Source organism: Vulpes vulpes, chromosome 10 (assembly GCF_048418805.1).
Source record: "Vulpes vulpes isolate BD-2025 chromosome 10, VulVul3, whole genome shotgun sequence".
Taxonomy (NCBI): Eukaryota; Metazoa; Chordata; class Mammalia; order Carnivora; family Canidae; genus Vulpes; species Vulpes vulpes.
In genome coordinates this window covers 78235785-78249390 of record NC_132789.1, presented here as the reverse complement: position 1 = coordinate 78249390, position 13606 = coordinate 78235785, and the positions used below count along the sequence as shown (strand labels likewise).

General features: G+C 40.3%; 1 protein-coding gene across 4 annotated transcripts in view; it reads left to right on the top strand.

The window, feature by feature from the left end:
- Positions 1-13606, top strand: part of GNPTAB (N-acetylglucosamine-1-phosphate transferase subunits alpha and beta) — a 65732-nt gene that overhangs the window by 48999 nt on the left and 3127 nt on the right. For 3 of the 4 annotated variants that reach the window (XM_026012982.2, XM_072724721.1, XM_072724722.1), the window contains 8 exons: positions 387-1492; positions 3671-3870; positions 4117-4336; positions 4986-5099; positions 6323-6408; positions 6661-6759; positions 9443-9610; positions 12736-12826. In XM_026012982.2, the coding sequence (XP_025868767.2) occupies positions 387-1492; positions 3671-3870; positions 4117-4336; positions 4986-5099; positions 6323-6408; positions 6661-6759; positions 9443-9610; positions 12736-12826 (2084 nt within the window). The remainder of the gene's footprint in view (positions 1-386; positions 1493-3670; positions 3871-4116; positions 4337-4985; positions 5100-6322; positions 6409-6660; positions 6760-9442; positions 9611-12735; positions 12827-13606) is intronic. The other variant, XM_026012983.2, reaches the window with a different exon arrangement.

The following is a 13606-nucleotide window of genomic DNA, read 5'->3' as shown; positions in this document are numbered from 1 at the left end:
GCAGATGTACCTTCGTTGAAAATATATGATAAAGGTTTAAGTCAGAAACAATAAGAAGAGACCACTAATAAAGGAATAGTTTGAATGCTGGATCTTGTTGATGGAAATCATTTTGGCAGAAGGTTGTAGTTTTTCAAATGGACACAAAGATGAAAGTTGATCAGTGGAACCTGCCATATTTCCATAGTGAGTTAGACTCAGCATTCCTTGTTAATAGTGATTGCTTCAGATAATAAAATGAACCCCGTACCAGCCGCTCTTGTGTTAGAATGGTTGATTATTCTAAAGTCATTCTTAGAAAGTGAAAACTTAAACCCTAAGAATTAAAGAAAAAGGATGAGAAAATGCCTCATTTTTAAAGTCATGTTTGTGTTTTTTTCCTCTAGATCATTTTCATGAATTGTATAAAGTAACTCTTCTCCCAAACCAGACTCACTATGTTATTCCAAAAGGTGAATGCCTGCCTTATTTCAGCTTTGCAGAAATAGCCAAACGAGGAATTGAAGGTGCCTACAGTGACAATCCAATAATTCGACATGCTTCTATTGCCAATAAGTGGAAGACCATCCACCTCATAATGCACAGTGGGATGAATGCAACCACAATACATTTTAATCTCACGTTTCAAAATACAAATGATGAAGAATTCAAAATCCAGATAACAGTAGAGGTTGACACAAGAGAGGAACCCAAAGTGAATTCTACAACCCAAAAGTCTTACCAAAATTTGGTTAGCCCCACATCACTTCTTCCAGAGGCGGAAATCCTATTTGAGGATGTTCCTGAAGAAAAACGCTTTCCAAAGTTCAAGAGGCATGATGTTAACATGACAGGAAGATTCCAAGTGGAGGTGAAAATTCCCCTGGTAAATATTTCACTCCTTCCCAAAGAGGCCCAGTTGAGTCTCCGTAACTTGGATTTGCAGCTAGAACATGGAGACATCACTGTGAAAGGATACAACCTGTCCAAGTCAGCTTTGCTGAGATCATTTCTAAGGACCTCACCAGATGCTGAAATAAAAATAAATCAACCTATAATAATGGATGAAAGAAATGACAGTGTAGAGGCCCCACTAGGAAAACAGGTTCATAAAGACACCTTGCCGAACAGCTTGGGAACATCTGAAAGATTACAGAGGTCAACTTTTCCAGCAGTCACCATGAAAGTGAACAGCCACTACCAGAGTCGCAATCTACCCCCAGACTTAGAAATCGAAGGAAAATCTAGATCTGAAATTCTGACCCCACATGTAAGAGCTGGAAGTGTTTCAAAAGAAAAACTGTTGTCTCAGATCGTTCCACCAGAAAGCCAGATGACAAAGGAGAAGCAAAGCACAGGGAAAGAACAAGAGAAAAACAAAATGGAGGAGAATGCAAACAATTACATAGATGTAAATGAAGTACTACCTGGAAGAAAGTTGCAGCACTACACAGACAGTTACCTGGGCTTTCTGCCGTGGGAGAAAAAGAAGTATTTCCAAGATCTTCTTGATGTAAGTTGTAAGTCACATCCAACTTTATTCCTTTCCATGCTCGGGAAAAGTAAATAACTTTGTAAGTGATAATTATGTAGTAATAGGTACCATTTATTCATGACTTTCTGTGCCAACCATTAGACTAAATGTTTTTTCTTGCATGGTTTTATTGTCCTAATACCCCTAACAATAAAAATACCATACGAAAAAAAATATCGTATGAGGTTACCTGCTATCATGATCCCATGTCACAGTTAAGAAGTAGCCTTAGTGCAAATGAGTAAGGGTGTTAACTAGGAGCATGCCTCGAGTAAGTGGAAGGACAGGGGTGGAATCTTGTCTTCACTTGGCATGTTGTGACTTCAAAGAAAGCTTTTATGTCTGTTGTGTGAGTCAGATCTGATGATTTTTCCAATTTTACTGATGAAAAAAAAAAATTCAAGGTGCAAATAAATTCATTAGCTTCCAGTGGAGCCAGGCCTCAAGGTTTAAGTGCTCACCCTCTGGTACCACGGTCTCCTTGGTGCTGCGGTGTCATCTGTACATCTGCCAAGTGCTGTCACAGGGCTTGCTGCAGGGGAAGGCAGCTCATGGAGCCTCAAAGGGCAAGCCTGGAGGACTGTGGGTGAATAATTGTAGCAACATGATAGGTGTCTCTTGAGGTATGGGCAAGGAGTCCCAAGGGACAGCTCCTTATTACCTTTTCCTAGAGGTACTGGGGAAGGCATCCACGAGGAAGTGGTGAGCTGACCTGTGCAGAGTGTGTAGGAATTGACAGACCAGGACAAACCTGTGGTCTCGGCTGGATCAGGAATAGAGCACAGCCATGAGGAGGTGTCAGGCTGAGAGAAAGGAGGCCAAAGAGGGGAACGTATTTATCTCACTGTCTTCTGAAAGTATCTTATCGCCAACACAGTAGTTGTTTACTAATTGCTAAGTGACGGACTATCGAGTTCTTGCCTGTGATGATTTCCTCACTTTCCCCCCTTTCATTACTTATTTTAAATTGCAAAAGTGTTTTAGGTTAGTAGTAACCATTGCAAGCAACCCAAAACATAAACAATATAAAAGGGAAAGATCTTCATCCTTTCTTCATCTTCCTACTTGAAATAATCACTATGAATAGTTTGGCGGGTATTTTTCCAGTATTTTTATATAGATATGTGAACATATGAACTATATAATATTTGTTTTATAACAGTGAAATTACACTATACTCATTGCTCTGCAGTTGCCTCTTGATCTAGTAGAACATGAGCAAGCCCACGCTAGTGTCATTGTTTTTTAATAGCTGTATTTGTTTTGCAGTTACAAATAGTGTTGTGATAAATATTCTTTTATGTATAGCTTACACTTGAGGAAGTTTTTACTTCTGTAGGTAGAATTGCTAGATTACAGTTAAATTTAACTGTGTCCTTCTAGAATGTTGTACCCTTCATACTCCACAGTGTGTAAGAGTGCTTGTTTCTCCACAGGCTAACCAACAGTAATTAGTATCGATCTGTATATATATTTTTTACCACATTGAGATGCAAAAATATTTCATCTTTGTAAAGTGTGTTCATATATTTTGCTAATATTCTTTGCCCATTCACTCAGTTTTAGCTCTTACTGGTTTTGACAGGGTTCTTTACATTTTATAACATTAACACTATTATGGTAAAATGATCCTTTTTTTGTCCTTCTGTTCAGAACTCAAGTGCTTACTGATTTGATGTCACCAGTAGAAATAACGGATATTGAAAGTGCTATCTTAGTTAGCTAGTTAGTTAGTAGGCTCCACCCAATGTGGGGCCTGATCTCACAACCCTGAGATCAAGACCTGAGCCAAGATCAAGAGTCAGATGCTCAACCAACTGAGCCACCTAGGCACCCCTCTACCAAATGTATTTTTAAATAAATGTTCTAAGTATTGCATTGAATTGGCTATGAAATCTCATGGTCGGTGACTAGCCCTTGAAGAATACCCTATAAATAGACCTCCATCACACTGCAGTCATTCACAAGCCAATGTTGGTGATACTTTGACTGAAATACAGTTTAGTCCTGCTCTTAGGATCCTTAAAGTGACCAGTTAGTGCTATTTCATTTGCCACAGTTAGTGGCTCGTTACATAAAATAGTACCTTTATCTCTTGTTAACAAAATACTCTTGTGCACTAAATGTAATGCTGTATTCGTGGAATTCTCTTTTTAGGAGGAAGAGTCACTGAAGATGCAGTTGGCATACAACACCGATGGCAAACACACTGGAAGGCAATTGAAAGATACATTTGCAGATTCCCTCCGATATGTAAATAAAATTCTGAACAGCAAGTTTGGATTCACATCTCGGAAAGTCCCTGCACACATGCCTCACATGATTGACCGGATAGTTATGCAAGAACTTCAAGATATGTAAGTCCTGCTTGTTGTTTCAGTTGCTTGCACATGCTTAGAGCCAGGTCTGCTTAATATGGGCATCTTTATTGTGCCAGATGTAAGGCTCTAACACTTGACAACTGATAAAACTGAAGGTATCGGCTGAATAAGAGGGAAAGAAAAGGATTCTGACCCCACAAATGTTGGAATATATTTGAACGTAGATTAATGTCTGTATATATTATAAATATCCAGGGCTCACTCTATGTTATGTTTGCTCAGGTTCCCTGAAGAATTTGACAAGACATCATTTCACAAAGTGCGCCATTCTGAGGATATGCAGTTTGCCTTTTCATATTTTTATTATCTCATGAGTGCCATTCAGCCACTGAATATATCTCAAGTTTTTGATGAAGTGGACACAGACCAATCTGGTGTCTTATCTGACAGAGAAATCCGAACCCTGGCTACCAGAATTCACGACTTGCCTTTAAGTTTGCAGGTGTTGTATTTTTTTCTCCTAAACTTTCTTTTCTTTCACATATGTCAGCATAATGCAAGTAAAAGTAATTCGTAATATTTAATGGGGGTGTTCACAACTAGTCCACTTTTAGTGCTGAATTAAAACCAAATTTGAGGTTCATATTTTATGAGATTACATTTTTAGGCTTTAAGTAGGCGTTGCTATTGTATTATCTGGAGAAGAGCCAGACCCTCCTGCATATAAGATTCTTGTGATGAGTTCTTTCAGGAGCTTTAGGTATGCCCCATGGAGCTGTGTCTCAGCCAGGCCTGGGTGGTTGCAAGGTCCCCTCGGTCACAGATCCTCTAGTCCCAGGAGTGAGAGACTTATTAATGGAGAGTGCTGAGATGTATCTAACTGCAAGGACTCCCGCCGGGGGATCCCCCTGACCGCCTTGTGTAAAACAGTGCCTCCCAGTCCATATGTTCTACTTTGAGATGAAGATGAAATATTTTTTGTATTATCTCATTCTGTTCTTTTTTGGAGTGTTTTTAAGAATCACATAGTCAAACTCTCTTTGAAGATAGTGTTTAAAGAAATTTTGGAGACTTCTACATACTTTTTATTTTTTAAAGCCACAGTTATTCCTTGTACGTAGAAGGTTTATCCTTTTATTTTGTTTTGTTAGGACTTAACAGGTCTGGAACATATGCTAATAAATTGCTCAAAAATGCTTCCTGCTAATATCACTCAGCTAAACAGTGTTCCACCAACTCAGGAAGCATACTATGATCCCAATCTGGTAAGTGGCATGAGTTTCTCTGTGTAAAAAGGAAGTATATCTTTATCAGGTGTTATTTACACCATTTCTGTATTGCACTTCAAACAGCAGAAGCAGGCCCTATATTTATGTCTTTGGTACACAGCAGTAGTCCAGATAATCCAGAGTCATTTCTGTCTTTTCTTTTCTCTAACCTAGCGGATGTTAACCTGATATACTGAGATTAACTGCTAATATTCTATAACCAGACATCTGCTCACCAAGGACAGCAGAAGGTAGCCATGAGAGTACTTCACAGAGTTTTGCTGGTGGCACAGCCAATGTCCCCTCTCGCTCAGGACTTCTCTTTCCCCCACCTGTGCTTCTGTATCTGTCCCTCACTGTCTGTCTTTCCTCCTCTAGTTTTCATTGTTTCTCTTTTAAACTGGGTTAAACTGGGTTCCTAGTAAGACTTTAGAGTTAGCAAGCCCCTGCATTTATACAGAACTTGCAGAAGTGTGTTCTTTTCTAAGGAATGTGATGTACACAGAGAAAACTTGTTTTTCTTGCCCTGTTACAGGCACAGTGAAGGATTATTGAGATTTTAGTTTTCTTTTGAAATGCATACATTTTTCTTCATTAGTGGAGTATTTAACATATGCCAGCTTTCTGGCATGAGATTTAGAATCAGCAAATATCCTTTGAGTGTGAAGGATAAAGTAAAGGCTGCTTTCTAATGGTAATAAGTTAGTCTTGAGGCTCCTGCGAATAAGCTGCTTGGAGCATGAGTACTAGTTATACTAGCAACATTAGGAAAGGAAGTGGCTTATGTTGCTTGGAGCAGGTGGAAATGCCTAGTTAACCTTATTCAGGTGAACTCTAGCAAGGTATTGGCTTCATTACTGTAATTAACTGATTATACCTAGGATAAAGTATTTTCTAATAAGACTGACAAGTGAGCTTATGAGCATCACGTATTGTTAGAGTTTGTTAGAAATTTCTTTCTGAAAAAAAAAATGCTACCAGTAGCTTAGGAGACTTTTAACATGCAGTGTTTGTGTGATTAAAATAAAAATTTATTTACAAAAACAGGCGATTAGCCAGGAGGCTATCCCATGCCAATTTGATTTTTTTCAAATACTGCATTAAAGTATTTGTCTTGATTACAGAGTCTTTGGTCTCCCCCTTAAATTTTGCACTGAGGTCAGTGCTTCACCTGCCCTACCCTAGTCTTGGCCTGATGCAATGTCTCTATTTTCTCACAGCCACCAGTCACTAAGAGTCTAGTGACCAACTGTAAACCAGTAACTGATAAAATCCACAAAGCATATAAAGACAAAAACAAATATAGGTAAGTAGTGCAAACTTTCTCTGTTTAGTTTAAGAATAATTATAAGAATCTGGCATCTTCATGATTTTACAATAGTTTATCTCTTAAGCTTTCTTTTTAAATTTATGTGAGATTGTTTTCTTTAGTAATACCGAAAGATTAAGTCCTTCTCAGGACGTTGACTGTTGAAGTTTTATAAAATACTTATCTCAATGAAACTGCTTTTATTTCCACATAAATATTTACACTCCTTAAATATGTTTTGATAATTAGGTTTGAAATCATGGGAGAAGAAGAAATTGCTTTTAAAATGATTCGTACCAATGTTTCTCATGTGGTTGGCCAGTTGGATGATATAAGAAAAAACCCCAGGTACTTTTTTTTTTAACCAATAAACTTTACTTTTTTGAGTACTTTTAGAAGTTACAGCAAAATTGAACAGAAAATACAGAGAAAGCCCATAACTTTAAGAAATGATCCTTAATCATGCAAATAAACATGCAAAAAGGCAGCACGAATCAAGGAAAGGAAGTGGCTTATGTTGCTTGGAGCAGTGGAAATGCCTAATAGTGAGGTAGCGTCAGTGTCTGAGCTAGAGATGGGAGCTGTGAGTTTGGAGAAGGTTCCCCCAGGCACAGGGGCTAGCATGGACTTCCAGGAATCTGGTGACAGGAGCTGTTCACTGAAGTCAAGGGGTGACTCCACCATGGGGAGTGAGGCTAGATAGCTGGGACTCTCCTAGCATTCTTAAGAAGGTGCTTCCAGAAAAGTTGTTTTGGTGATTAGACTTCGCAATTCAAAGCAAAGTCCATTATTAGCTTCTGAAGAAAAAGAAATGCTCTCATAAATGTGAAAATTAATCCAGTAAAGTGCAGGCATTCTTTGGGGCTGAATAAATGTTCATTCAGGTTTATGTAAGCCTTGAAAATTTCCAACCTGGCCCCATAACAGTTGCCTGGGATAGTTTGATAAAATTAGTTAAAAATCTGCATTTTTGAGTTTTGAACTTTAGTGGGAAATAGATATTTGATGGGTTTCCTAGAAAAAAAGACTTTGGCATATAAAATTGAATATTTTTCATCTGAGTCTTTTAAGTGCCTTTTAAGTCTTCAGTTTTTATGTCCTCATTTATTAAGATTTTAATGATAAATGATCAGAAATGTAAAATTTCTAGACAGGTAAAGCCATGGTATTTTTTTTTTTCTAAAATTCATTCCTGTTTGGCAGTGGGATGGGGAGAAATTGGAATTTGAAGATAAATGGAAACATCTTTCATGCTTATTTAGTGTATTCAATAATTCAGTAAAATACTTTATTTCCTATAAAATATTTCCCACGAACCAAGCAAACAATAAACCATTATAATTAATAGTCACTCTGCTTCAGCTCTCTATACCTGCTGTTCCCTCTGCCTGGAATGCCCTGCCCTAATTTTTAAAAATAACTTTAAAAAGCAGTTTCAATACTTGCTTTTTGCTTCCCCCATTTTTTTTTGATGTGCTCTCCCATTTAGTTATCTGTAGTAATGGCATGTGGGAGTTTGTAGTTTTCAGTTGTACCTTGTCCTTTACCTCTTGGTGCCAGTTCTGAAGTTATGGGGTTAGAAAATTTGTAGACCTTCATGGTACCTAAACGGACAGGGATTGACCAGAAGGACCCCTGGCAAGCCAGGCTGTGTCTTTTGGGCCCAGCTAGCTCCTGTGACCTTGCACAGATCTTATTAACTCTCAGCTGTTTTACTTTTATGGGTGCTCACCCTAAGTCAGGAGTGGAAACCTGTATTCTAACCGACTAAACCTTTAAGGACAGGTTCGCCCCCATTCATAAGGAACTTGGCATTGCTTTTCCCTCCGACTATTAGTCTCTGCCTCTCCTCTTCAGATAGAGGTAGGGCAACACAGTGGTTGGAGATGTCCCTGCAGACACAGCTGTGCTCTAGCACAGAAACGGATCACCCCTTTGTATGTGTGGTGTGCTCACACCCCCCCCCCCCCGCCGCTCTTTTTTTTCTTTTTAAAGATCTTTATTTATTTGAGAGATAGCACATGCTCATGACTAGGGGTGGGAGGTAGAGGAACAAGCAGACTCCATCCCGTGACCTTGAGATCATGACCTGAGCAGAAATCAAGGTCAGATGCTTAACTGACCGAACCACCCAGGTGCCCCTGTGCCCCATTCTTATATCAGTCACCATGAAGAGGATTCACATCACAGGCAGAAGCTGCCTCTGGGGGAGGGAGTGGGCTTGCCTCCCCTTGAACTTCAGAAGTAGGGTTATTCCTGCCTACTGATTTAATGGGCCCTCAGTTTAGTGACTTCGCCTTGAAAGGAACTCGAAACAGTAGGGAAGTAAGACTGTCATCTGGTTTTTGCCAGAACTCCAGCAGCTTGGTTGGAAACATAAGAAGAGGTCACCGAACTCATAGAATCCACAGCTGTAAGGCACCATCTTTATCTCACTTATCTACATCACTATTCTTTTTTTTTAAAGATTTTATTTATTTATTTATTCATGAGAGAGAGAGAGAGAGAGAGAGGCAGAGACACAGGCAGAGGGAAAAGCAGGCTCCATGCAGGGAGCCCGATGTGGGACTTGATCCCAGGACTCCAGGATCACACCCTGGGCCAAAGGCAGGCACCAAACTGCTGAGCCACCCAGGGACCCCCTGCATCACTATTCTTAATAATGTAACTGTATAGAACTTGGTTTTCATTGTTTACTAATACCTCCCTGGCTGCCAATAAAATGCTCTCATCAATAAACCACATTTATTAAACACTTAATTGGGGACATGCTAAACAGAAATCATTATTTATTCCAACAGCTAGAAGACACTTTTAAAATTATCTTCCCTAATTCTTTTTGTTTCACAGGTGAGGAATATCCAAAGAAAAATTTTATAGAACATTATTCCCCCTAGAGAGTCGTATCAACCCATGCAACAACATGGAACAGGAGCCCATTTAAAATATATTTGGAAGCTACATTTCTTGTTTTATGATGTCAAGATCATTCTCACACTAACTAATAACCATGGATCTCTGTTAATTCTAGGAAGTTTGTTTGCCTGAATGATAACATAGACCATAATCATAAAGATGCCCAGACGGTGAAAGCTGTTCTCAGGGACTTCTATGAATCCATGTTCCCCATACCATCCCAGTTTGAACTGCCAAGAGAGTATCGAAACCGTTTCCTTCACATGCATGAGCTGCAGGAGTGGTAAGGGCTCACGTTCATGTGTGTGTGTTTAAGAGTGATGAATTCCTGTAATGTGTTATTTGATCTAGAATTACTTTATAAAAATATGGTTAAAAGTTTTTATTTGAGCTTGCTGGCCAAGCTCATCTGCCAAGCCTCACTCATTGCCATCAGCATAGCGACTGTGTTTCTTATATACCTGCTACCTGGCAGGAGAGCATGGTAAGAGCAGGTGAGGCAGCTGTAAGTGGTAAATGCAGCCTAATTTCCAACCTTGCATATATTCCACCACAACCTAAAAGCTGCTTCATAATATCTCCTTCATGTCTTATTTTACTGCCATTTACCCCAGCCAGGTGCTAGGAATACACAGAGACAGAGGAGTGTGGGACCAGGCTCTGGGGTGCTCATGGCCCCTTCAGAGCGATGGGCTGCAGGCAGACAGCTGTAGTGTCAAGTGCTGTGGCAGGATCTGTGCTAGCGGGGTGTGGATGAGGGAGCAGCTAATTGTTAGGGGAAGGTGGCATGGGGACTTGGTTTTCAGTTGTGAAAAGGACTTTTCCAGGTAGAAAAGACCTTTCCTGATAGAAGAAATGGCCTGTACAAAACAAAACACAGGACTGGGAAGGAGAGTGTGTGGAGAGAAAAGGAGACATTGTGAAGGGCTTGTGTCTGAATTAGACTTTTTTCTTTGGAACATGGGGCGCCCCCAGGAGAAATTTTGTTTAGGTGTTTGCAGTGATCAGACTTCATGATTTGGAAAGATAGCAGTGTGGAGTTGGAGTGGTGAGGAGTTGTTTGGAGTGAGGCAGTGTCGTCTGGAAACTGGAGGCAGAGAGACAAGTTCTAAGCATTTCAGTAGCTCTGACACAGTCAGGGTGTGACCAAGGACAGAGCTCAGAGAATAAGGAGAATGGAGTAGATGGAATTGAGAGACACTGTAGAGGAAATTAGTGACCTTAGTGGCTCGAACTCTTGGGTATCTTGGGGTTGGGTGAGACAATCAGTATGTATGTTGTTAATAGCTATATATATATTTTTATTTTCAGAAGAAGTTATTACTAACTGTGGGTCTTGTCTTCTAGGAACAGCTTCTAATCATTTTCACTTTCCTTTAGCTCAAAGGAAAAAGATCTCTGGATGAGTTCAAGTGTTAACTCCCCAAGTCTAGTTTGTGACTACATTTATCTTCAGGGGTTCAATCGAATAAGAAAGAAGTGGGCTTATGATTAGTTTGAGAGCACTTTGATTTCTGTGTTGTACAGATAAGATGAGTGAGGTGTAATTCCCTGGGGGCTTCAGTTTCTTTATTCTGCTCAGCTTCTGTGTCCTCTCTCACTGCAGGGCCACCAACACCTCCCTACCTTCTAGAAACTTTACTTTTCTCTTTCCTTTCATGCCATTGTGCTCTTGAGTCCCTGTCACCTTTCTCTGGTGTCCCTAGAGGCCATCTTCCTGTTCCCTTTCCTTGGGGCTAGCACTCACTGTGCAGGAGAGCTGTCTGTCTGGTATGCTCTTCTCTCCTGATAGAACGTAGGCCGTCTTCAGGGGCGTAGATGATGTCTTACCCTTCTCTGAGTCCACACTGCCTTTCGCGCACATAGGAGGTGCCCCATGGATGAGTGGCTTAGGGAACCTCCAGCTATCCTAAGGTTCTGTGGTTGCTGTACGACTCATTAGCTGTGTTACAGCCTGTGGCTTCTTAGCTGTTTAAAAATTACATACAGATTCTGAATGGCACCCTAGGCATTAGACTGGCTGTGCTGCTTGTGATCCGATTATGAGACACAGGAAGTGCTGGAAGCAAACACAGAGGTACCATTATCAATCTAGGACTTGGAACAGAGACATCCACCATAAGACGAGCTCTACATGAGAATCCAGAACTCAGCACAGAGGCCTGAACTGATAGTTACTAGCGTATCTTCCAAGCCTTATGTTAAGCATATAGTTCGTCTTCGTGGTAAATCATATTTCCAAGTTACAGATGAGGAAACTGCTCTATTGCCACCTCGAACCCCAATATCCTATCTTCACATCCACTTGATTCTACTTAGATTATGTCTCCGTTGCCTGTTGTCTTTCATTCTCACTGGTCTTTATTACGTTCTCATACCCAGACTAACATGACTGCCTGCCTTATCACCTTGGTCCCCTGATGTACATCCTTCAGATCGCCACCATACTCATCCAGTTGTCCACACACACCCACACTTGCCATTCCATGTGCTTTCCCAGTGGAGTATTATGTCCAAACCCCACTGCGTATTTTCCAGAAAACCTGCACTTTCTGCCCACCTGCCTCGCCATGGCCTAGCTCTCTTCCTTCTGCCCCCCAGGCAGATTCTGTTCAGTTCTGCAGGACTCTCTCTGCCTTACTCAGCTAAATGCTTCCATTTCAGGTCCCCCACCCCACTTCGAGGTTTAAATGAAATGTCACCAATGCTGAGGTGCTTTCCTCATGTCTCTGTTTTTCCATAAGACTTTGCTTTTGATGGTACGTTTTTTGGTCCATCTTGTGTGGTGGCTAGTTGTTTGCATGTTAGTGACTCCCCAGGCTTATAAACAGTTTACAGCAAGAACTTCTTGTTCATCTGTCTGTATCCACAGGAAGTGTTGGTCAAGTGACTGTGAAGAAATGGATATGAAAGAAAGTGTATTTTTGTTTAAATGTGAGACATAGGGATCCCTGGGTGGCGCAGTGGTTTGGCGCCTGCCTTTGGCCCAGGGAGCGATCCTGGAGACCCGGGATCAAATCCCACGTCGGGCTCCCGGTGCATGGAGCCTGCTTCTCCCTCTGCCTGTGTCTCTGCCTCTCTCTCTCTCTCTCTCTCTGTGACTATCATAAATAAATAAAAAAATAAATAAATAAAGACAGTTTAAAAAAAAAATAAATAAATGTGAGACATAATTTTCTTTTGAAGTCCTCTCCTCTGCCCGGGTAACTCTGACACTTCAAATATACTACTTACCATGACCTAATGAAAAATCTGAACTCACATTGGAAATGTACATTGTATTAACATTTTCATGTTGCCTCCACACAATGTTTTTGTGTTTTGCGACTTTTTGCTAACCTAGTATATAAATAATTCTAATGCAGTGAAACTGCACAGAATTGCATATTTGCTTCTTTCTCTGAACAGGAGAGCATATCGAGACAAACTGAAGTTTTGGACTCATTGTGTACTAGCAACATTGATTATGTTTACTATATTCTCATTTTTTGCTGAACAGGTAAGTGTTATATATTTCATGTGGGGATCAAACAGTATTTTTTAATATAAGAGTATCTAATTCTTTTAGAAAGTGATATAAATTGGGCAGCCCGGGTGGCTCAGCGGTATAGTGCTGCCTTCAGCCCAGGGTGTGATCCTGGGGTCCTGGGATTGAGTCCCACATCAGGCTCCCTGCATGGAGCCTGCTTCTCCCTCTGCCTGTGTCTCTGCGCCTCTCTCTCTCTCTCTCTCTCTCTCTCTTTCATGAATAAATAAATGAAATCTTTAAAAAAGAAGTGATATAAATTCACAAGAAAATTTTAATTTCTTCTTTTGGCTTATAACTAAGATGTCAGTATGTCAGACATAGCTCATAATATTCAGACAGCAAACATAATATCCTTTTATTCATTTTTCTTCTAGATGCACCACCAGTATTCTTTTTACCTGGCACTCAGTAGATTAACTTGTAGACATCAAGCTAAAACTGAAAACCTCTAAGTATTTCTAACCAAAAACTATCTAGAATCCTCACCTCATACTGATTTTGCATGGGTTTCCAATTTTTTTCTTTTTTGTAACCTTTCTAAAAGTGACTGCAGTGTGTTCAGACCTCCCACTATTCTGTGGACAGTGCTCATTATGCTCACGTTTCTCCCAATTACATTTCCTTTGAGTTGTTGGAACTTCTCTCCATACAGGTGCATATACAACCTCCTTCAGGTGAAGTCCCAGAAGTAGAAGGCAGGTTTGTGAGGTAAAAAGAAAGGGATCAGAGAATCTTTATTTGGTCTGATGA